General features: G+C 47.1%; 1 protein-coding gene across 4 annotated transcripts in view; it reads left to right on the plus strand.

Moving 5' to 3' along the window:
- Positions 1–18,235, plus strand: part of RCAN2 (regulator of calcineurin 2) — a 273,968-nt gene extending 255,733 nt beyond the window's left edge. For all 4 annotated transcript variants that reach the window (XM_019457325.2, XM_019457321.2, XM_019457322.2 and 1 more), the window contains one exon: positions 15,653–18,235. In XM_019457325.2, the coding sequence (XP_019312870.1) occupies positions 15,653–15,813 (161 nt within the window). In that variant the 3' untranslated portion in view covers positions 15,814–18,235. The remainder of the gene's footprint in view (positions 1–15,652) is intronic.
- The last annotated feature ends 4,771 nt before the right edge of the window (positions 18,236–23,006 follow it).

The raw sequence follows: 23,006 nt of genomic DNA on the forward strand, positions 1-23,006 counted from the left end.
ACCCAGGTTCAGGATCCCACCCCAGTGGGAGCTCTGACGCATCCAGCCACCCTGAAAGGCAATGACGGACATCACCAAGACTCTTTCACGGAGGCTCCAACAAGCAGGGGCAACATGGTGCCCCCTTTCCTTCATCAGGAAAGGAACCCTGGTGACCCCCTTCCAGAGAGGTCCAGCGCAAGCTCCCTGGAACTTCCAGAGAGGCTCTGGAAATAAGCGTGGAGAGTGCAATTACAGTGGAACCGTGATCAAACCCAAGCCCGTGGGATTCCTTTGAAATCCTTAACAGGCTGTTACAACACCTCTTAAGACACAAGGGCCACATCACCCTGGAGAAGCAAGTCTGGTTCTATTCGTTGCAGAGAGAACAAGTTTATATCAGGAAAATGGGAGAGGCACAATTTCAAACCTTCTTAACTATTGTCCCCAAGACTGTATGTTCTGTTTTTGATCCAAACTAAGTAAAATAGATAAATTAGGAAAAACATTTTAAATAGAAATAACGGTTAAAACGTATATTAGGGCTTACTAATATAATGGGCCAGGCACTGTTCTAAACACCTTAGTATATTATCTCATTTAATGCCCACAGCAAGTCTGTGACACAGGAATTGTTCTTCTCCTCATTTACGCAGCTGGGGAATATGAGGCACAGAGTGGGTAAGTAGCTTGCCCAAGGCTACACAGCTGGTAAGTTGAAACAGGCACCTCTGCCATAAGCAAGAAGCAGAAAGATTTGATTGAGCCAGCGCCTTTGTCCTGGGGAGTGAAAAGTCTGAGAAGCCAGAGAGGTCTCCTGAACGGTAACATTAATTTCTCTAGAAGAAATTCACGAGTGTTGCAAGAGGGAGTTTTAAAAATGTGAAACAACTTACACAATTTGTTCCTCCACATTTTGTTTCTGGGCTTATTGGAAGTGCCCGACCACACACGCAGGCCTCCAAGGTCCATTCGGTGCTTTTCTCTCTCGTCCTCCGGGACATGCCAATCAGGATTTGCCTTCTTCTGCTCTGTTTAAAGGACAGTTACCGTGTCTATCAAACAGAGGCCCTCTACATTTACATAATTCCTCCTGGTGAATTTAGAGAAGCCCATCATCAAACAATCATCTAGGCAAAAGAAGGTGGGCTTAGACCAAGAAGAAAATGAATCGAATATGCATTTTGGTTTATACATCTGTCATTCCTGACTCCAGAAAGAGTACGGTGCTATGTTCTTTTCAGATGTACAGCAAAATAGGAAACACAAAAACCCAGCCCAGCAAGCCAGCTTATCTATACCAATCAGCAAAAATGGGAACACAAAGATGTTACAATGTACTAAATGGGTGGTAAATCAGAAGTGAGATGTGAAATGCCAGCCTTTATTCTGCTCTCTAGGATGGCTCTGGAAGGTCATGTTCATTGTCACTGAAAATGCCTGCAGGGAACGATATGAAAAGTCATTGTCTGTTCCTTTTTTTCCTCCTGCTATTTTTAGATCTTGTTAGGGAGATCAATTTTAGTTAACTGCAGAGCAGGGCTTAAAATGGTGCCCAAGTTTCAAGTTGCGAACATCTGCTATATTTAGCCTTTTTCCTTTTTCCAAATTCCTCTCCATCAAAACATGCCATAGTAAAGCAGTTTTGCTGGTTTGCTGCTTAGTATACAGCGTTTCCTCTACAAGGAAAATATATTTCATTAATTCATGTAACTTTATAAGGGAGAAAGAGTTTCTATTCCAGGCTCATTGATTCAAAGGTAGAGCAAATTCTGTTTTTTAAATATAGATGAACACCTATATTTTGGGTGCATATGTATGACTATTATATAAGCCTCAGTTCTTGTTCAACAACTGCTATTTCCTGGTCACAGATATGAAAAGCAAATAAAACAGTCAGGCTCCAGGATTTCCGCTCACACCATCTCCTCCGTCATCCCCCACCCGAGGCACGCAGATTTGTGATATTGGACCACATGCTCAGAATTTTCCATCTCCTTTCAAAGAATCTTCCCTGGAAAAATTAATGTTCGAAAAGCTTTTCTTCTCAGCATGTACTCCACAATTATTTTTATGTTTTTTAAGCTTATTTATTTATTTTTGAGAGAGAGAGAGAGAGAGAGAGAATCACAAGCAAGCTCCACGCTGCCAGCACGGAGCCTGATGCAGGGCTCGATCCCCTGAACTGTGAGATCATGACCTGAGCCGATCGGAATCAAGAGTCAGATGCTTAACTGACTGAGCCACCTAGGTGCCCCCACAATTATTTTTAATCACTGATGAGTAGCAATATAAAATTCTTCTTTTTCTTCCTTCGCAGGTAAAATATGCACATTGTAGAACAATAGAAAAGACACCTGACCATCCCTAGAGCTATGCCCTTAGCCAGGCCCCTAATATCAGCCAAGGTCAAACACAATGGTTACTTCCAGAGAGCAAATCCTCATGCCTCTTTGACCAAGCATCTCTTTCTTTCCCTATGTTGCTACTTTTCTCTCACCTGGGTGGATGAGCCCCCCCTTCCCCCCCCCCCCCGTCACAAGCTTCAGAGTCTCCCTTTATCTTCCCAATCCCCCTCCTTCCACGGTTTCCTTAGTCTTTCTTGTCCATACCTTCCTTGTAGGATTCTACTTCCTTGGCTCAACCACTAATTCAGGTCCTCAGTCAATCAGTTGTCCCCATGAAGTACTTTAGGTCCTAAATGACTCAGGAGGGATTGAAGGTACACAGCCCCACCTCATCCAGTCTTAGAGGGAAACCCCCAGAAGATAAACAAACTTTCTTTTATTGAACCAGAACACCTCTTATAACCCAACTACAGAAGTGTTCTCTGTCCTTCTACCTCTCCTCCCCGCCCCTTCTCTCCCTCTCCTCCTACCCCCTTTTACCAAGGATCCTTTCTGGTTTCCTACTTTGATGTGGGTTGGGACTGAGGATGGGAGGTAAGGAGGAAGAACCCCAGTCGTTTCTGTGGATAATAATTTCCTGACATGAGCTCACACTAGACCTGAGTGCAGGCAACATGGTGGTCATGCTTTGGCCTCGGCATGCCTGGATTGGAATCCTAGCTCCACTTGTTTGAGCTGGACCTTGAGCAATTTACTTCACTTCTCTGCACCTCTTTATTTTTCAATGGTGATCACTCGGCAACCTGCAAGATCATCGTGAAGATGGAATAAGTAATATACATGAGGTACTCAGCCCAGTTCCCGGCACACAGGAACTATCAGATCCATGGTGGTTGCTGTGGTCGTTCTGTTCAGAGCAGAACTGTTTAGCAGGACATCCTCTGAGAGATGTTTTCTGTGCCAGTACATGAATTAAGGTATGTAAAGCACTTGGAACAGTGTCTCCCTGCCAGCGAGCACAGTGTCCCTCTCCTTTGTGGTGGTCGCGGTTGCTCTTCACATGGGTTTGTTCTCTGAACTCCCCATGGACTTGGGTTGGTCTGTGCTTTGCTTTTACTCTTTGCCTCCCAAGCTTCTAGGGCATTCTTTAACAGAAGCAGCTGCTGCATGAAGGACAAGGGACAGAGTTGCTATTCAATGATTTGACCCCACCCTCAAGACTACCTGCAGCATTTTTCTTTGGGGTCTATCAAAATGATGGGGCGCCTGGGTGGCTCAGTCGGTTGAGTGGCCGACTTCAGCTCAGGTCATGATCTCGCGGTCCGTGAGTTCGAGCCCCGCGTCGGGCTCTGGGCTGATGGCTCGGAGCCTGGAGCCTGCTTCCGATTCTGTGTCTCCCTCTCTCTCTGCCCCTCCCCCGTTCATGCTCTGTCTCTCTCTCTGTCTCAAAAATAAATAAAACGTTAAAAAAAAAAAAAAAAAAAAAAAACCAAAATGAGATGGGAGCTCATGGAAACGCAGAGGTATCCGCGAGAGAAAAAATTGCAAAGGACTTCTCTCTCTGGAATGTTTCTTCCTCCCTGGAATATTTCTTTTAATCGTGAAGCCTCTTTCCACTTCTACTTAGAAAATAAGTTCTTTCTCCACCCCCAGACTGAGCTTGTAAACAGACAGCTGTGATTTGCAAAGTCTCCAGGAAGAGCCCCTCCTCCCAGAAATATCTCCTCTTTTATTTTTGTAGCCGTCAGAGAGGCTCCAACACGAAGAAAGAGATTTCTCTTGCTTTACGGTGATGACTCCAACTTGGGATGTGAGTTTAAACCCAGGCACCACCTTTTATTAGCTGTGTGACCTTGAGAAAGTGTCTTAATTTCTCTGTGCCTCAACAGTAAAACCAGATTGTTGCAGTCATCAAATTAGATAGCCCAAATGAATCTCCATGTCCAGCACAGGACATGGTGAATGCTCAACATGTATTACCTGGTTTTGGTCACTTGATTTTTAAATCATATCTTAGCCTTTTGTTAAAATGTAAGTGCCTGCATCAAGCTCTTAGCGCCATGTTTTCTTAGGGTGAAATCTGTGATATTTTGGAACGGATGGCCCTACTTCCTGTGGTCCATTTAGCATTTTCATGCATCACCTACTGAATGCCAGCATCCCCACCCAACCCTGTCCCTGTGAAAAACAAAAAACAAAAAAAAAAACTTAGCACCCTTGTTTGAGAACCATAGTAATTACACCTTTGCAGCATTTATCAGGTGGGTCTCAAATTCGAGAAAGACATAGAGGCAAGGAGTGCCTAGGAGGGGGTCAGAGGTACCAGTGTGGAGCAGAAGGAGGAGGGGCGAGGAGAGAGGGGAGCCGTCCAGAGAAGTGCTACCCACGCCGGTGCCCCTTCCAGGCGCATGAGCGGGCACGCACGCGCGCACACGCACACGCTCCCTTTGCTTCCCTTTGGAAAAATAGGGGAAGACAAGAATGCCGGAAGAGAACTTAAAAATACTGTTAAATCGCGTATGGAGGGCGGGGGAGGATGGTATCGCTTCTGGAAGCTTCCTGATGTTTTTCCCCAAAACTCCTCTTTCTCTTGAGGAACACTTGTGGCCCCACATCAAACCAGCATTAGCCCTGCCAGGATTGAGAGAGGTTTAAAAGACATGGTGACTTTAGACAGCAGCCAGGGTGTTGGTGGAAGAAAGGAAGTGCAGGTCGCCCCACCCCTGCTTCCTGCAGGGGGGCTGTCCTGCCCCTCCTCCCCAGTCCTCTGAGAGCTACATAGGGCTAGCAGCCTCTGTCTCTGCTGTTGACAAGGGACAGGTTTACCGGGGCTTGGCAACCTTCTTCCCCTTACCCACCCCGCCAAATTTAAGTCCTAAACCTGATACGTGAAAGGAAAGGGAATCCAAGTGTGAATACCTTTCTTTTTTTTTTTAAGTTTATTTATTTATTTTGGAGAGACAAAGCGTGAGCAAGGTAGGGGCAGAGAGAGAGGGAGAGAGAATCCCAAGCAGTGCGGAGCCCGATTCAGGGCTTGAACTCGCAAACTGTGAGAGCATCACCTGCGCCAGAAGCAAGAGTCGGATGCTTAACCGACTGAGTCACCCAGGTGCCCCTTAAGTGTGAACACCTTTCAAGCCCATTTCAAATTATGCTGAACTCGGCCCTCAGTCCCTGTTTTCGGTCCCATCAACAGGCAGCATGTTTGATAAACTAACACATAGAAATTCCTCATTGCTTGTTCCATAGATCAGAACTGATGCTTCTATTTCCTCTTGAAAATAGCACGTTCACAATAAAAATACTGGGGAGGGGGGTTTGCAGTGCCTTTTACACATGATAAGCCTAAACGCGTTTTAATACTAGAATCCCTATTCCTCATCTTACTGAAAATTCCTCATCTTGGCTCTTGACTTAAACCAAAGCTCAGTGCTCAGCACCCAGCATGGTTCTGTCTATGTTCAAAGGTCCTGCTGAAAGTGTCCTTAGCACGGGCCTTGAGAAGCCCTCATCCATTCTTAAATTCAATGCCGATTAATAACAGATGCCTTCGTTTTCCCTGTCGGGTTGAGAACTCATTGAAGGGTAGGTCAGAATAAGACAGATGAGATGAATAGTGCCAGCTTTGTTTCTGATGAAACACTGAGGCTGAGAATGTGGCCGAGGTGAACCCCAGCCCGGGTTTCCTAACGCTGAAGTCCAGAACCCAGAGTTTAACTCACCAGGCCTGCCACAGACCACCCCACATGGGCTGGGTCTCCTCCGGGGGCCTTAGCACATGGCCCAGTGCAGAGAAGGGCACAGGACCTTTGCAGGCAGGGATGGCCCAAAGGGAAAAGTGGAGAGGGCGAGCTGAGCAGGGGCAGTTCTTTTCCCCAGAGTCACCTCTCTGCTTCCGCTGGAGGGGAGTGAGAGAGCGGCCACAGAGCGAGGTCCCTCTGTGGAGCTTCGTCCATAAGAAAGGAAGGACGGGAACTGGGGTGGTGTCCAGTGGAATGTAGCACCTGAGCAGAGAAAGAGGATAAAACACAGGCAATTAATTTCAAGTCAATTTCGTGGCTTAGCTTGCTTCCGAACAAAGAGAGCGTGTGTGACCGATGACTTATCGATTGCTACGTAACAAGGATCCCAAAATGAAGGCCTTGAAACAATATCACTTATTTTGCTCACAGATCTTCTACTCAGGCAGGGCTTGGGGGAGAGCTCATTCTCTTGTCTGCTGCTTGCAGTGTTCCTGGGGCAGCTCAGCCGGGACCAGCAAATCTGCTTTCAAGATGGTTTACTCACAGGGCTGGCAAGCCAGTGTGCCTGACAGCTCAGACAGGCTGTGGGTCAGGGCCCCTGGTTCCTCTCTGTGCGAGCCTCTTCATGGGCTGCTTGGACTTCCTTACAACGTGGAGACGAGGTTCCAGAAATGAGCATCCTGACAGAGCAAGGTGGACGTGCATGGCGTTTTTGTGACCTGATTCAGAATTCACACCGGTTACTTCTGCGGCAGGATACTAGTCAAGGCAGTCAGCCATAAAGGCCTGTCCGGGGGTGCCTGGGTGACTCAGTCCCTTAAGCATCCAACTTAGGCTCAGGTCATGATCTCGCGGTCCTTGTGTTGGAGCCCCGCATTGGGCTCTGTGCTGACAGCTCAGAGCCTGGAGCCTGCTTTGGATTCTGTGCCCCGCTCCCCACTCCGCCGCTCACACTCTGCTCTCTCTTGTCTCTCAAAAATGAATAAATGTTTAAAAAAATTTTTTTAAATAAAGGCCTGTCCAGATTTGAGGGGAAGGACCACAGTGGGAACAGTCCTCCATGAATGAGTGGCAAGGTTCTTGAAGAGTAATGTTTAGCAAGAAATTTGATGGCCATCTCTGCCAAACACAGTCAGTCTGCTACGACACTAACTCTCCTGTTGAGAATTCGCCTTTCATATGAAAGGTAATAAAATTAAATCCAGAAGGAAACATCCCCCCAACGCCAGAGACCAAAGCTACCATAAGAGATGTAAGTCAAATCCTTTTATAATGTATAGAGTATTTATTTTCATAATGATTAAGTGTTATCATTTGAGAAGATTCATTGTCAAGGAGACCATGCCTAGGATAACTAGCAATTGGCCAGAACAAGAAGAGGCAGGATGCAGAAGGAATAAATAGTTCCTCTTTAGCTAGAGAGCAACTATTCGCTAAATTAGAAGTTGCCTTAAAGATACATTAAGGTGAAAGTTAAACCCAGCTCTTGTCATAGGTGAACACCACGGGAGTCAGGACAGACAGAGCCGGAGAGTGACTGCAAGCATGTTCTTTGAGGTCAGACCGGCCTGAGTTTGAATCCCGGCTCTGCCATTGACTTCCTCGGTGATGGCAGTTTCCTCCTGCATAACCTAGAGAGGATGACACCCACAGTACAGAGCTGTCGTCATAATTAAATATCCAATTTGCGTGAAGGACTTAGAGACGCATCTGGCATTTAGCGAGGGCGCGGTAAATAGTTGCCGTGTGTAAAGCGGATGGTGAGTTTCCATGACACCTCCCGTGTCCTACCACGGCCGGCACGCTGAAAACGGAGTAAATACCTGCCCTTGCTTGGTTTTCTGCTCAGCCGAAAAGCTAAAGCTTACACACGTTAAACAATAGGAGGCAAATGTGTGAGTGCCTACCGGACATGGCAGAAGCGTGTCAAAAGCGTGTCACGACCCAGTAACATGTTTTTGGAGCATTTACATACACCTGAAGCCGCATCCGTCACTACGGCCACCACTGCAGCAGCTTGGAACGTAAAACGTCATCAGATGAAACAACTAACGTATAATAGAAAAGGTGCTATAACTAGGCGTTACACACAAGTGATTCACATGATCTCAGAAAGAAAAAAAGAGAGAGAGAGAGAGAGATGTCATTTCAAAAGCAACGTGAGGTCTTCCTTCTTGTGGGAACACAAGTGTGGAAAAGGGTGGGGAGACAGGAAAAAGGAGAGAAACTTACCAGTGGGGGTGGGGAGTGGTAAAGAGAACAAGGATCAGTTCATTTTGAGGGTCGGGATTTATGACACCCCTCTGCCCTTCACGGGACTCCGCATGTCACCATCCACCCCTCTTGCTGCTTACAACAGTGACTGGACTGAATAAAAACTCTTTGCAATTATTCATTTCTTAATTCTCGAACTGTCTGGCCGCGTGACCAGGTTGGTTCATCACACTGAAAACGGGAAATTATTTTGGGCAGCCTCACTGACCACAACATCACCCTAAATAATCATTAAATAATCATGCCATGCATCTGAGGAGGGCTTTAAAGTATCTGACAAATATTTCCTTATTTCGTAGCGTGGTGATGTGATGGTTATTCCCATTTCGCAGATGAGGAAAACTGGGGCATAGAATGTTATATATCTCTCAGCGTCACATCGCTGGCCCGAATGAGGTGACGTCTCCAAACGTTGCTTTAGGAAGCTTATTCCGGCAGTGGACATTAGTTCCTGTGGTGGGGTCATCAGCTGAGAGCACTCGGGTGGGAAGTGGTGAACCGTGAATGCAGGCATTGTAAGCAGGGGGTAGCAAGGGAGCGTATGGAGAAATGTTTCAGAGCAGTGTTGAATAATGCTCTGTGATGGCTTAACTACCATGGATGGAAGACAGAGAAGCTTCTAAGGTGACCAACTCTACAGATTTGGCACCTAGGATATGGAACCTCCCCGAGAAATGTGATAGCTGGAGAGGACACATAGATTGACAGGGAACATAAATAATTCTGTGGATATGTGAGTTTGGAGAAGACTAGAAGACTTTTGCAGAGATGTCCCTAAGGCCAGAGAGGTGCAGGTGTGAGACCAGGCTGGGGACATAGCATCTCATAGAGACAGAAAGTGGGAGCTCATGATGTTCCAGAGAGAGAATCTTTCAGAGATGAATGGAAGCCACGGGAGGAATAGAGCAAACCCTAGTCTCGTGCCTGCTAGACCCTGCGGTCTTTTGAAAGCCTCTGGGACAGGGGTCCCGTCTCTTTGGCAGAGCTCAGGTAAGGACTTGTGCAAGGAGGCACTCAAGTCACAGGAGGGTTTCCCTTTCCTGCCATCTCGAGAGTTTTCTTACCAGGAATCTGAACAGTCTCAGCTCTGCTATAATATATGCAAATATAGCACTGTAACATCTCCTTGCCTTTAACGCATCTCATTATGCTGATTTTTAGACACTGTGCATAATCACACTGATTATTTTAGAGAGAATCCAAGAAGGAGCCAACTCCTGACCCGTAAGCCAAAGGGGGCAGCGTAATGGAGAACTTCCAGGGGTACTGGGACCAGCGGTCACCAACACACATCTCTGTGAGTGTGCCAGAACTGTGTCACCACATCCCCCAGGTGCCCCCCCGCCCCGGGCAGACAGGGTGTGACCTTCTCCCTCCTGAGAACAGGAGGCAGCCCGTGGACACCTCCATGTCCTCCAGACCTGCAGGAATCAGGACCTTGTCATCAACCTGTCTCCATCCACTCAGAAAAAGAGGCGACAGAATTTGACATTTATTTCGAACAGTGGCCACGCCTACATCACTTCCAAAGGCCTGAATGACAGTTTCACTTTTGGCCACGTGCTGGAGGAGTTTGCACGTGCTCGGCTGGGAATTCATTTCAACAGGGGTAGGTGGAAAACCCCGCGTGATGTACTTTCTGGAAACTTTTGGCTCCGGCCTCCTTTCTGCTCACAGGGGAAAGGACAGTTTGAATACAGACTTGAGGATTGGGAGTGTGATGGGTGACCCTCTGCTTGTCCTTTCAAAGAAACGCTGTGGCCATGCTCAGTGTGGTGTGGCAGGACAGACCCACCCTGAGTGGCCAGGGCCCCACGGGCTCCTTGTCCCCCACCAAGCCCAGTTGGTCACCATGCAGGGTGACAGCATTGACGTCAGCCCTGGTGGTAGAGGAATTAGCTGAAGCCCAAAGGGAAAGAGAAGCCAAAAAAAGAAGAATTCAATCCAGCAACACCAAAGCTATTTCTTTTTTATTTTGTGGGCTCTTAGCAGCTGTTAAGCTTTGCTGGATTTTGATAGTAAGAAAGTTTCCAAATATAGAACAGTGAAATGTCAGAGTTAATGGGATCACAGCAATGAAGTCTCTCTACGACCAAGTAGTCTGACTTTGTTAGCTCCACGTGCTCAACATAAAGCTGCCCCACACGGAGCAGGGCCCTGGGCTTTCCTGTTCCATCCCGAGTGTACCCCCGGCACATCTGGCCTAAAAGGAAAGCACTCAGGTTGGAATTGGTAAACACCTTGCAACTAGACGTATCTTTACAGCAGTGTTCTTTATGCAAGCCAGGGCAAACAAGTGACTTAATTAAAAGGCTTGCTTCATTATATACATTGTACTATGATACAAATATAAATAGAGGGGCGCCTGGGTGGCTCAGTCGGTTGAGCGTCCGACTTCGGCTCAGGTCATGATCTCGCGGTCCGTGAGTTCGAGTCCCGCTTTGGGCTCTGGGCTGACAGCTCGGAGCCTGGAGCCTGTTTCGGCTTCTGTGTCTCCCTCTCTCTCTGCCCCTCCCCCACTCATGCTCTGTCTGTCTCTCTCTCTCAAAAATAATAAACATCAAAAAAACTGTAATATGAATATAAATACATATAAAGCTAACAACTAGCTTCTGGCCAACGAGTAAGGAAAGGGGCAGGGTGTCTGGTCAGCCCCTTGGCTGGGGACCTGCCACCACCCCTTCCCCCGCCGGCCTCACAGTCTCCATGCTTTTGCTGGGTGACAGCAAATTCTGTCCCATCATCCTAAGACGGCCATCGCCTCCCCCTGCATGGCAAGCGACAGGGCGACGCGCGGGACTCCAGCAGCCATTGGTGTCCCTCCAAGAAGTGCCACTCCTCCAAACCTGAGAATTTGCAAGACATCCTGATGCAAACAAAGAACGGCCTTATTTGTGTACTCGTTCCTTTCTCCTTCTCTTGTTGGAGGGCGTCTCTCATTCAGAGTTTGCAGAGCATCCCCAGAGGAAGGAGAGCGTTTCGGAAAGCTTGGGTACAGCGAAGTCATCGCCCGCCGTTTGCGGTGGCACCCGGAGGGGCTTGCTGTCCCCCCAGAAAACAAAGATGAGAAAGAAGACCACAGATTAATTTGAGCTGCTGGGGGGCGGCTCGCGAGCTGATAAGTCCTGGCTGCTTTCCCGCTATGCGTCCAGCGTCCCTCCCTCCTGCCCTCTCCCTGCACCGTTCTCACTTTCCGATGCAAAATTAGCATGCAGGAGGGAGGCAGGGAGGAGGCATGCTGGGTGCATGCCCGCGCCCTGGCGGGACCACAGCCTCCAGCCCGCCACTTGAACCCCCAGAACGGTGGCTGCCCTTTAACACCGAGAAACACCAGGGGATGCTGGCTACCAAAGGAGATGTCGCTCAGAATAGGCAGGGTCGCATCCTCATACCAGTAAACTATTTTTTTTTAAGTTTACTTATTTCTTTTGAGAGAGACAGAGACAGCACGAGCGGAGGAGGGGCAGAGAGGGAGGGAGAGAGAGAATCCCAAGCAGGCTCAGAGCCCGCTGCGGGACTGGAACCCACGAAGCCGGGGAGATCGCAACCTGAGCAGATGCCCAAGCCAACCAGGAGCCCCGCGGTCAACTCTGTTTTCAACAGGCAGCACCGCTAAGCTGTCAGCAGCTCGAGAAGCCCTGCTCCGAGATGCCACCCGCCAGGTCTGCCCACCCCTGGCCCGGAGCCTCGCAGGCAACTTTTACGCCAGAGCCACGTCATGGAGATTCCTGTCCTTCGCGTGTGGCGTGTGGTTCTTCTGCCCCGGGGGTTTTGGTTACAATGACAAAATACCTCAGAGGAGGGTGGAGCACCATTGATAAGCATCGACGCATATACACCACAGCTGTAGGTGTGAGCGTTCTCACGACTTCAGAGCGGGTTGCCACGCGGTTCCCGTAATGCCAACAATCCCCGCTGCAGGGAGACAAAGCCAAGCATGAATGAGGGCGGCAAGTTTCTCTTTCCTGCTTCTGCTCCTGTTTGTGTCACTGTCCCCTCCCGATTCCACACCGGTCCACCTCCGCTCCCTTCTGCCAGAGATTTCACACCCACTGACGCAATTCTCGCTCCCTGCAATTTCACCAAATCTAGACTCGAAAAGATAGAGTCTTTATGAGCCCAATTCCTATGGCTCTGGCCAGTGCTGTCACTCTCGGCTCCTGCCAATCCCAGGGAAATCCTGGAGCTGAACCACTCCGTTTTTGTGAGCTATTCCTCTCCCTCACCCAGGAAAGCCTCTGCTCTCCACACCAGGATGTCAAGGGCAGCCCAGCGAAGACTTCTCTGACCCTTAACAGAAAGAGAACACTCTTAGCAGCATGTGGCTATATTAGTCTGCCAAGGTTGCCACGGAAACACGAGCTGAGGGGCTTCAAAAAAGGTATTGGGGTTCCTGGGCGGCTCTGTCGGTTAAGCTTCCTACTCCGACTCCGGCCATGATCTCGAGGCTGGCTCGGGAGTTCGAGCCCCGTGTCGGGCTCTCTGCTGTCAGTGTGAGCCCGATTCAGATCTTCTCTGCCCGTTCTCTCTCTCTCTCTCTCTCTCTCTCTCTCTCAGAAATGAGTAAACATTTTAAACAATGTACTGACTCAAGTTCTGGAGTTACAAGTTCGGGACCAAGGTGTCAGCAGGGCCTCCCTCCCTCTGAAGGCGCTAGGGAAGGACCTGTCCCAGGAGCCTCTCCCGGCTTCTGGTAGCTCCTGGGCTGTGGTGAGGGCCTGCGTCCCAACTTCCCCTTTTTGTAAGGACACCAGGCATCCTGGATTAGGGATCTACCCTAATGGCCTCATTTTAACTTAATCATCTCCGAGAACCCTGTAAGGTCATAGTCACAGGTACCGGGGATTAGGACTTAGACGTCTTTGCAGGGGGGACACAATTCTCCCCATAACAATAGCAGACTCTGAACGTTCACGTCCTTCCCAGCATCACTTACAAGAGCTTTGACACTCGTTACATGAGTAGTGCTCCTCACCCCTTTATGTCAGCGCCCAGATTTTAAACCTGTACCTCGTAAGCATTTGCTGTTTTCATTGTGGGTGCTCACCAAGATGTACCCAGTGGCACATACACAGCACCCCGGTCCCGAAACTGACCGTACTTGCTCCGGCCAGCCGGAAGGGACACTTCCCACTACAGATTGGGGATGACAGGCAAGGCTTCTGGACTGGGTGGTATCTGCCTCTCATCCTGGAGGGAGGGCAGGTTTTAGGAAGCTCGCAAAGAGAGGTGAGCCTAGGCCAGAGAAAAGTAGCTGCTTTGGTCGTGCGGACACAAGAGTGAACAAACCTTTTCTAAAATGTTAAAGAGAAAGGAAGAGAGTTTTATTTGAGCCCAAGTTAGGACAGCTGCCCAGAATGCACAGTCTTTACAAAGAAGAGAGTGCTCTGAGGAAGGAACATTTGGGGACAGGGTTAGGTATCTCTTTTTAGAGAAAGAGTTACAAACCATCACAACAAAGGACACTCCAGACAGGTACAGACTTTATCTTATGTTTTTAGTCTTTGCAAGGCTGTACGACTTTAATCTTCTGGGAGCCAGGGAGGGGTTTTTTTGTTCTTCTTATGTTTGGAATGCTCTTTTTTTGGTGTTTTGGGTTTTGCCGTTGTTTTGTTTTGCCTTTTATTTTTATTTTTTTCAGGTTATTTATTTATTTTGAGAGAGAGAGAGAGAGATCACAGCTGGGGAGGGACAGAGATAAGGAGACACAGAATCTCCAGCAGGCTCCACACCATCCGCACAGAACCCCACGTGGGGCTTGAACTCACACACTGTGAGATCATGACCTGAGCTGAGATCAAGAGTCAGATGCTTAACCGACTGTACCGCCCAGGTGCCCCTGTTGTTGTTGTTGTTGTTGTTGTTGTTTAACGAAGCTGACTTAAGATGTGTGCTCAGGGCAGAAATACAGCCCATGCTTTAGAGGTTTTGCCGAGTCATGTTGACCTTGGTAAATGTTAAAGTATAGCTTCCCTGAGGGTCACCTGGGTGGCTCAGTCGGTTGAGCATCCCACTTCAGCTCAGGTCATGATCTCGCGGTTCCTGAGTTCAAGTCCCACATCAGGCTCCGTGCTGACAGCTCAGAGCCTGGAGCCTCCTTCAGATTCTATGTCTCCCTCTCTCTCTCTACCCACCCCCCCCCCACCCCCACCCCACACATGCTCTCTCTCTGTCTCAAAAATAAATAAACATTTAAAAAAATATGTTTTTTTAAATATAGCTTCCCTGGGAACCAAGGGGCAGAGCCCACAAGCGTGAAAGTTGAATATTTCCTTCATCAGTAGGAGCGAGGATGCGGCAGTTTGTTTTTAGATTTTTCCCCATCGGGAAGGATGGGAAGTGAAGGTTGGGATGTCAGGAGAAGATGATGAGTGTGTCAACAGTTAAACTGAGAAGTTAAAGCATGCAGATGGAGACCGCCTGGAGGTCTTCTATTTGTCATTTATACCCACGTCAATCGTCGCCTCTACTGGGAAGCCTTTCAGTGTTACTTTCTCCTTACAGTTTGGCGCCTCAGCCCTTGACATATTTTGCCACGCTAGTGCTTACCATGGTATCTTCTGGTACGTCCTGTGTCTGTGTGTGGCCGCAGGGCTGTGCTCCTGTGCCTGTAGTCTTATCACCTTATCACCAGCAATAGGCTAGACCGTGGGGAATGCTCAGTAAATAAATCCTGAGGCAAAACAAAAGCAGGAAGCCAGTCAGCTTAACAGCCATCTGACTATAAGATGCGCCAGTCAAGAAGGACAGACTCTTATAACTTGAAGGGACCTCGGCAGCCATCGAACCCCATCCCCCAGTAATCACCGCAAATCCCAGACGAGTGATGATCCCACCTTATTCCCTCCTGGGGCGGCTCTTGGCATAAGAAGTATGCGGCTGGAGGAGACCTTAGAGACTGTGCTGTCCAGGAGGTGAACGAGTGAAGCTGTTGGCTCAAGGTCACTCAGCAATTAGCAACAATGATGGGAAACAGAAGAAACTGAGAACTCGCCACCTGACCTACTATGTCATCACCACGGTCCCGTGGGTTGTGGCTACGACCGTGTTGAAGTTTACAGTTGAGAGTGCTGAGGCTACAAGAGGGTGAGTGGCCTGCTCAGGGTTGTCTGGTTATAGGTGGTAGAACAGGGACACAATGACAGAGTGATCTCACTCCATTTTCCAGTGCCCCCCGCCATTCTTGGATAAGACCCAGGTTTCCTGAGACAATGTGACACTGTCTTCTTCCTTGCAGAACGAAACTTGCCGAAGAATCTGCTCCGAGCTCCCTTCTGCTTTATCACCTCCACTTTTCTTGCTTTTCAGGAGAGAAGTATGAGCTCCATGCAGGGACTGAGTCCACCCCAAGTGTCGTCGTGCACGTGTGTGACAGTGACATAGAGGAAGAAGAGGATCCAAAGACTTCCCCAAAGCCAAAAATCATCCAAACCCGGCGTCCTGGCCTGCCACCCTCCGTGTCCAACTGAGCTCACCGCTCCGCCTCAACGATAATATCTGTCTCCTCTTTATCATGCTTTTTTCCCCTCTGTTGTTTGTTTGTCGAAAAAAAAAATAATTGCCTTTCAATCCCTGGGTGTTTGGTTGTTTGAGATTCCTTCCTTGTAATCAAGCCTCTCGGACAAAAGGGCTAGGAAAAGGTGATATGTTTCCTGATCATATCATACCCATCAAGCATAATCCATTATTTAGAAGGTTCTAGAAAAAAAAAAAAGTAGTATTTTCTTATTAAAGAATCTGCACAGCCTATATCTTCACTCTCTCTTGTTGATCCAAGCCAGAGACATCAGTAACAAATAGCACCCGTGTTGTTTGTGATCTGTTTCAGTCCCAGTCCTGACATGTGTGCGTTGTTTCTTCCTGGCCACTTAAGTAGGACCATAAGTAAACTTGACCTTGACTGCATGAGATATCCCTATCTGGTCTCACTCAGTCCTCTGCATCCCGACATTCCCAGGACATGCATGATCACCAGCATTTATTTTCATGATTCGAGGATATACTATAACTCACAGATTGTCAGCATCCAGCCATGTCCTATCTAGATTAGAAAACTTACTAGCATCCTCCAGCTTAAAAAGTCTGGGTATATCCACTATTTTGAGTCAATACTTCATAGCTCTGTTAAAATTCCTGGAGGCAGCACTGAGCTTGGCCCCAAAGATATTCCTCAGTAGATTTTGAACACCACTTCCATATAGAACTTTCCCAGCCTCACTGGGGAGGCTTGTCCAGGGTGATAGAGACCGATTTCAGACAAACCTATTTATTATAAAAGTTTCATGGTGTCTGAATGATTGTTTTTTTCTCTTTGTATATTTGTACAAATGTTTCAGCTGTGCTTTTAAAATCTGGATGTTTTTTATTTAGTGACTGTTCAGCCATTAGCTGCTTACCAACATGATACGTGCATTGCTTATGAATGCATTCATATACTAATACAGATAATCTGATAATATTACACTCTATTATGGATAATGCTGAATTTTGAAAGGGCACAAAACTTCTCATGCCACTATATAAATGATTAGCCAACATCTTTGCTATCGAGAACACTTGTTTTTAAATAAAGGCAAGGCGCAAGTGTCCGTTGTAGACAATTTGGATGAAGCTAAATCGCCAGAACGTAGCAGCCACTGAGCATTTGAAAAAGGAAAGGGTAGTAGATAAACGTATACCAATCCTACTCATGCAATGGCCATGTTGCTCAAAAACATTTGTTTTCGTCACATGTGATATTTCTATTTCTGTAGCCCGAAGTGCATTACAGAAGATACACCTATAAAACCATTACCTTCTGCTATATGTGCAAGGCCTCATCTACTCCTGTACATTTAACGAATTATTTTAGATGCAAACGCCAGTTACAATGGAGAGGGGAAATACTTTCATTACCCAAGCCTCAGAGAAACACACGAGAACAAGAACATAGCCAACTTATGGAAGGATTGTCGTGGTTTTTGACTAAGGTGTATGTAAGTTTCATCAGAAACTTAAAACAGACCGATCACTCAGAAATTAAAGTCCGTTCTACTGTGAATATAGCAATATAGTACTGGGCACAGTACAGGTGAAACTGAGGACAGCATTGCTTGTAAAACCCTGAGTTGCCATACGAAAAATGAAGGCTCCTTTCAAAAATAAAATCTGAGGAGTGTATAATAAGCAAATGCTTTGACTTTCCTTTGCTGTGGAGGTTTTTGGTTTTTCCTTAACAAATGAAAGATTAGACTTAGGAGTGGAGAAATGCTGCCCTCTAGTGGAAGAAATATTTTCTGAGCTCCTGAGACTAACGGAGAGCTGCAGCAGTCGGCCATTTTGTCCTGAATCTCTTAGTCCTCTGAGGGTCATTTGACTTTCTAAACTATTCAGAATTTTCAGAATGCAAGTTCTAAGGAGATCTGGCTGAGAAAAATATTTGGAGATCATTTTTGACGTGTTTTAGAGCAGGTACCATCACTCATTTCCAGCCAAATTTAGTGAAAGTTAAAATGACCATTCTGTGTTACACAAAATAAAAACACAGTGGAGCGTATGACCCAACTGGTTAGTCTTGGTGCCATTGATTGCAAAGTTTCGATGTTAATCTGTCTCAGGTCAAGTACTTCTTTCATTAGGCTGGGTTTGGGGAGGGGGGAGGAGGAACTTTTCCCAGGAGATCAGTAAGAAACTGGAAGGACTCCCGGAAGGGTTTCAGCAGAGCCTCCTGCACTGTGAAAGTCAGAATTGCCTCAGCATTTCCATGACGCACATTATGCAAATCTCTTTATCACTATTTTAAGTTTGAAAAGTTTAAATATGGAGGGGAAGGGGAGATTTCCACCAACTGAATCATTTGTGCACGTGTATAGCTCAAAAGAGCTTAGACTTCAAATATACCTGGTGAATGACTCTTTGTCCGTGTAGTATAATTTCTGTGTTGTCTTTCTTAGCTATTTTTGAGTGGTAATTGTGAAAGAGTGCAATGCAGCCTATAATAGTCTTTCTAAAAAGTTACCAACAGGTGAGATTCACTTTTCTGTGTTCTTACTGAAAGGAGCAGAGGGGGAAGCTGGGTGGCAACCATCTCCTGAAGGAACAGGAAATTTGAGCAAGGCATAAAGGGATGGGTTGGGCTCTGATAAGGGGAACTATCTTATTGTCATGCCTCAAACATGTCGGTCTGAAAGGCCATTTCAAATGTACTAAGGACCCTCTTGAAACATCTCTCCCACACTCTTCTTTAGTTTAAAGCACTGTAAGAAACCCAAAGTGGGAAACGTTTTATTATGTAGAACACAAAGTGCACTATCATAAAGTACAAGATGGGTACATGGTATTTCATTACAATTAAGAGCGTCTGTTTCTCAAATTACATTAGGAGAGTTAACAGGAAAGCGTCTCAGACTGGGAGAAGATATTTGCAATACATATAGTTTTTAAATGACGCAGAACTAAAACACGAGAAGAATTCCTGCAAATCAATAAGAAAAAGGCAGACAATTCGTCTTGTGAAAATGGTCAAACTACTTAAATGGACGCTCCATATACACAGGCACCTCACGCATACACACCCAAACCCAAAATACCCATCTGGTTCATAAACGTTAAAAAAGTATTCAGCGTCTTTTCTCATCAGAGAAATGCAAATCAAAACCTCCAGGAGGGATACCACACACCTATCCGAATGGCCAAAATTAAACACGAGGCAGTATGAAGCACTGGTGACGATATGGAACGAGGCGAACTAAACTGTCACTGCCACCTGGGAACGCTGCTTGAAGGTCAAACATATGCCAATCTGGAAGCGATCCCATTCCAGGGCCCCAGGACATACAAGCAGCAGAGAGGAGTTCTCACGTCTACCAAAATACCTGTACAGGAATGTCCCCAGGAGCATTGCTTATAATAGCCGTTAATTGGATACAACCCGAATGTCCTTCAGTTGTAGAATGAATACTGAACTGCAGTACATTCGCACAGAAGAGAATTACAAAGCAATAGAAACACAAATTACTGGGGCGCCTGGGTGGCTCAGTCGGATAAGCGGCCGACTTAGGCTCAGGTCACGATCTCACTGTCCGTGAGTTCGAGCCCCGTGTTGGGCTCTGGGCTGACGGCTCAGAGCCTGGAGCCTGTTTCAGATTCTGTGTCTCCCTCTCTCTCTGCCTCTCCCCTGTTCATGCTCTGTCTCTCTCGGTCTCAAAAATAAATAAAACGTTAAAAAATTAAAAAAAAAAAAAAGAAACACAAATTACTGAGATATATAACAATATGGATATATCTCAAAATCCTACTTTTTTAAGGTTTGTTTCTCCTGAGAGGGAGAGGGAGCGAGAATCCCAAGCAGGCTCTGTGCTGCCAGCAAGGAGTTCGGTGTGGGGCTTGAGCTCAGGAACCGAGAGATCGTGACCTGAGCTGAAATCGAGAGTCAGATGCTTAACCAACTGAGCCACCCAGGCGCCCCGCAAAATCATAATCTTGAGTAAAAACATAGACGTGAAAGAATACGTGAGGTATGACTCCATTTATGATGTTAAGAAACAGTCAAAACTGACCTATGTAGGGGCGCCTGGGTGGCTTGGTCGGTTAAGCGTCCGACTTCGGCTCAGGTCATGATCTCACGGTCCGTGAGTTCAAGCCCCGCGTCGGGCTCTGTGCTGACAGCTCAGAGCCTGGAGCCCATTTCAGATTCTGTGTCTCCCTCTCTCTCTGCCCCTCCCCTGTTCATGCTCTGTCTCTCTCTGTCTCAAAAATAAATAAACATTAAAAAAAAATTAAAAAAAAAACCTGACCTATGTAGATAGACATTATAATAGTGGTTACCTTTTGGAGGGTATTGAATGAAAGGGGACACCTGCCAGCCTTCCCCTAAAAGGAGCTACAAACATTCCATCTAGACCTCCTTGGATGTATACATATGTAAAACTCGTTTCAAATATGCACCGTATATGGTATGTAAATTATACCTCAACTGAGTACTGGAGGAAGGAACGACTGGTCGCGAAAAGGGTTTGGAATGCCCTCAGCCTAAAAACACATCTCATTCATCTGATGTCTGGGAGATACTCCCACACGTATACACAGCGTTCCTTTCAAATCTATAAGTATTTTCTAGAATAGAAAGCAAAGACCTTAAGCGCTGGGTGAGGCACTGTTGGTTCGGGTGACAAACATTTACCAAGGAACTACTGTGTGCCTGACACCAGAAACAGTGGTGAACGTGGTAGGTATTGTCCCTGCCGTTTCAGGAAGGAGGGTCTAGTGTGGGGAAGTGATAATAAACACAGAGATAAGCAAATAAAGAATGACAAGTTCTGGTAGGCAAGCACAGTGAGGAAAAGCAAGAGCACACTATGAAGACAGAGAATATAAGTGGAAGACCATGGTCAGCGTCAGCCTCTCCGAAGAGGTGACCTTGAAGCTGAACTGAAGAAAAATGTGCCATCCAAGGGCGAGAAGAGCATTCTGGGCAGCAGGGGTGAAGGCCATGGATTTGGAAAGTCCTCCTCACGTGGGAGGAGCCCGCAGGGTGTCATCAGCACAGGGGAGCACAGGATGAGGGGGAGCATGCCCTAAATGTGGGTGGGAAAGAGGGCCGGGCCTGGGCTCTGTGGAACGTGGCAGGCCAAGCTGGGGGGCTTGGGATTCATTTAAAGCACAAGAGAAAGGTTTTCAGCCAGGGAGTATGTGCCCCGGTTCATCATGCAAGACACCCCGTTCTGAGAGAAGCATCCTAACAGAAAGCAACAGCCCTAAATGTCCAGATAGATACTCCGGTGTGAGGACTTGACCCCCTAGCACCCAATTTAAGCTTGAAAAGACGGCTTTGAATAGCTGGGTTCATCATCACTGAAATCTTATCTGCCACGTGAACCCTCCACACCCATCAGCGTGCAGTATCTTTCATGGTTCTAGAAAAGTTGTTGTTGTTGCTGTTTTCTATCCTTACCCAAGTCATTTAGAAGGGCTTGGTGCAGGAAAGGGGGAACAGGGCAAGTGATAAAGAATGTGAAGTCAGTGTTTCAGGAAAAACATCCATTTAGCTGCTGATACAGAGTGTCCCTGCCAGAAGCCGCCATGCAGAGCGTCATTGAACACTTGGCAGGCTTTCCCCTCAAATTTATGCAATCTGAGAAAGGGGAAAATTTCAAGCAAAAGTTTTCTGTCAAACTCATTCATCTGTTCCTTTCAAAGATAGTCTTGGGAGATGTTATTGGAGCTGATTCAGGAGATTTTTATGTTTCTAAAAGGAAGCCATATCCAAGGTTAACTCGTGTGTGTGTGTGTGTGTGTACCCAAGCGCATTTGATATAAGTTGGAAATAGAAAACCCAGAATTGGCTGAAATGGTTGAAATACTTTGTGCTGAGCCTTTTTATGCACAATACCTCCCTGGCTCTTTTGCATTATTTTCCCTTCTCAATAATTGAGTTGGAAGGACTCTCAAGGCTGGGCAGAAATGTGGGGCCTCCTTGGTAAGTTGCAGTCGTTAGTGACATCATTATGATTTCCTAAAGAGACTTTGCGTGTGTCTGTGGGGTCATTTTTTCTGAAAGCAAGGGTATAGCTGTTTCCATAGTGCTGCCACATTCAGCACCAGACAGCCCACGTGATGTGCCATAGTGAGTGGGCACTGTGGTCTAAGTCCCGGCTCCCCGTTCAGAGGGGCGTCACCCATGCCCCTGGAGGTTGGGGCGCTGGTGGCTCACGACCCTCCACCGAGTGGCCAGGCACTGCACTCAGCAGGAACAGAATCCTTCCCCATGGTCCCACCCCCTACCCCAGGACACTGTGTATGAAGTAACCCATCATGCAGGAGGTGGGAAGGCCCCATCTTATGGCTCAGAAGGGCTACCCCAGCTCCAGAGCCACCTGTGGGGCCACCTGAGGGGTCTCTGCATCTCAATTCCACTCTTCCCTTTGCCTAAACATACTCCTTCACCCCAACACAGGTGTGGACACCAAAGGCTTTCCAGCAAACTTCCTGTATGCGCATCTCGCTCTCAGAGTCTGTGTCCCAACGAAACAAGTCTAACACAACCTCAATTGCTTTCTCTCCATCGCTTCGAGCTCTGTAGAATTGTGTCACCTTTCTCCATTCATGCCATTCCCTGTGCATGACTAACATGGATCCATTATACCGGGGTTAGTAGCTTTGCCAACAGCAGTACAAGAAAGTTCCACTGCATTGTTCAGCCGAGTTCAGGGGGCGTGGAATAGAAATGCGAGTAACTTGGCCCAAAGTCCCATGGTGAGAAAGGAGGGCTTCTCCCAATCTCCCCCATGGTGTGAGAAAGACAGGGAATACCCATTCAGCTTCTGGTGGAGGCCCTTATGAAAAACACAGGGCTCTGTGGCAAGGAAAGGAGGCCACAAATTCTGACCTGTGTGCCTTGAATGTGAGAAAGGGATAGACATTGTGTATATGACATTCGGCAAGTTTACTAAAGTCCCTAAACCTGTTTCCTCTCCTGTAAAAGGGGTATAAAAACCCACCTTGGTAGTGAGGACTTAATATGACAATACTAATGACAGCAATTATGACTGGTGCCTACACCCCAGCTCTGCCACTTAATCAACTTGTGATCTTCTGCAAGTTTCTTAAGCTAAACCTTGGTTTTCACCTGTGCTAAAAGGGCAGAATATTAGTACCTGCCTCACAGAGTGAGAGGAATTAAGAA

Source organism: Panthera pardus, unplaced genomic scaffold, assembly GCF_024362965.1.
Source record: "Panthera pardus isolate Hobbes unplaced genomic scaffold, ASM2436296v1 HiC_scaffold_17, whole genome shotgun sequence".
Classification (NCBI taxonomy): Eukaryota; Metazoa; Chordata; class Mammalia; order Carnivora; family Felidae; genus Panthera; species Panthera pardus.